The following is a 774-nucleotide window of genomic DNA, read 5'->3' as shown; positions in this document are numbered from 1 at the left end:
CCCATTTCATTTCATTTCATTATAGGTAAACTTCAAAGCTTGGAATTACACATCTTTTCAAAGAACACATGACTGTTTTGACAATTTTATTTATTTATAACAGATAAGTTAAGTTAGAGGTATGAGGGTAAGAAAAAATACCAAGTAGATAGAGTCATGACTGATTACTCTTTAGTAATGATATCTGAATTGAAACTGTATTGTAAGGTTTTTTCTTGCTTTGATTTTGACAGTGGCTTGGTAGTAGTGACATGTCTGGAGGCTTCTCATCAGAAAACTATGGTGGAGAAAGTAGCCAAGATGTTCACCAAAGTCAACAAAGTGGTCCCCATGCACAACCACGGGTGAGTGTTCGATCCAGATTTTAAGGAAAAGGAGCCATTGACCAGAAATGTTCAAAGTACCGATTTTATGAGTGGTATGCCAATGATTTAATGAAGGGAGATGGGAAATGTTACTAGTTAAAGAGATTTAAATTGGAGTTGAGCTGCTAATTTTTGTAGTAATAGATGCTAGAATATGATGATGTAACGTTTTTGTTTTTTTGATTTAACATGAAAGGATCTTCCATTGTGGAAATAATGCAATATATATAAAATATTGCAATAGTTGGAAGCAAGTTTTCTGTGTGCTGTATAATTTTATCTTACTGTATGTTAAGTTGTGATATGCTACTTTAGTGTGCATTGTTATTATCAGTGTTATTTTTTATATTAACTCTTGGAGTGTTTGGAAATAGACCTTTTTATTCCATTAATTTTCTTTTTACTTTAC

General features: G+C 32.0%; 1 protein-coding gene across 33 annotated transcripts in view; it reads left to right on the top strand.

Annotated features, from left to right (window-relative positions):
- The window catches only part of LOC119593731 (myoneurin-like), a 102,537-nt gene that overhangs the window by 6,999 nt on the left and 94,764 nt on the right, over positions 1–774 (top strand). For all 33 annotated transcript variants that reach the window (XM_037942711.1, XM_037942729.1, XM_037942719.1 and 30 more), the window contains exon 5: positions 234–344. In XM_037942711.1, coding sequence (XP_037798639.1) covers positions 234–344 — 111 coding nt within the window. The remainder of the gene's footprint in view (positions 1–233; positions 345–774) is intronic.

The sequence above is a fragment of the Penaeus monodon genome, chromosome 32, assembly GCF_015228065.2.
Source record: "Penaeus monodon isolate SGIC_2016 chromosome 32, NSTDA_Pmon_1, whole genome shotgun sequence".
Lineage (NCBI taxonomy): Eukaryota > Metazoa > Arthropoda > Malacostraca > Decapoda > Penaeidae > Penaeus > Penaeus monodon.
Note: the sequence above shows the minus strand (reverse complement) of the source record. Positions and strands in the feature narration are given on the sequence as shown.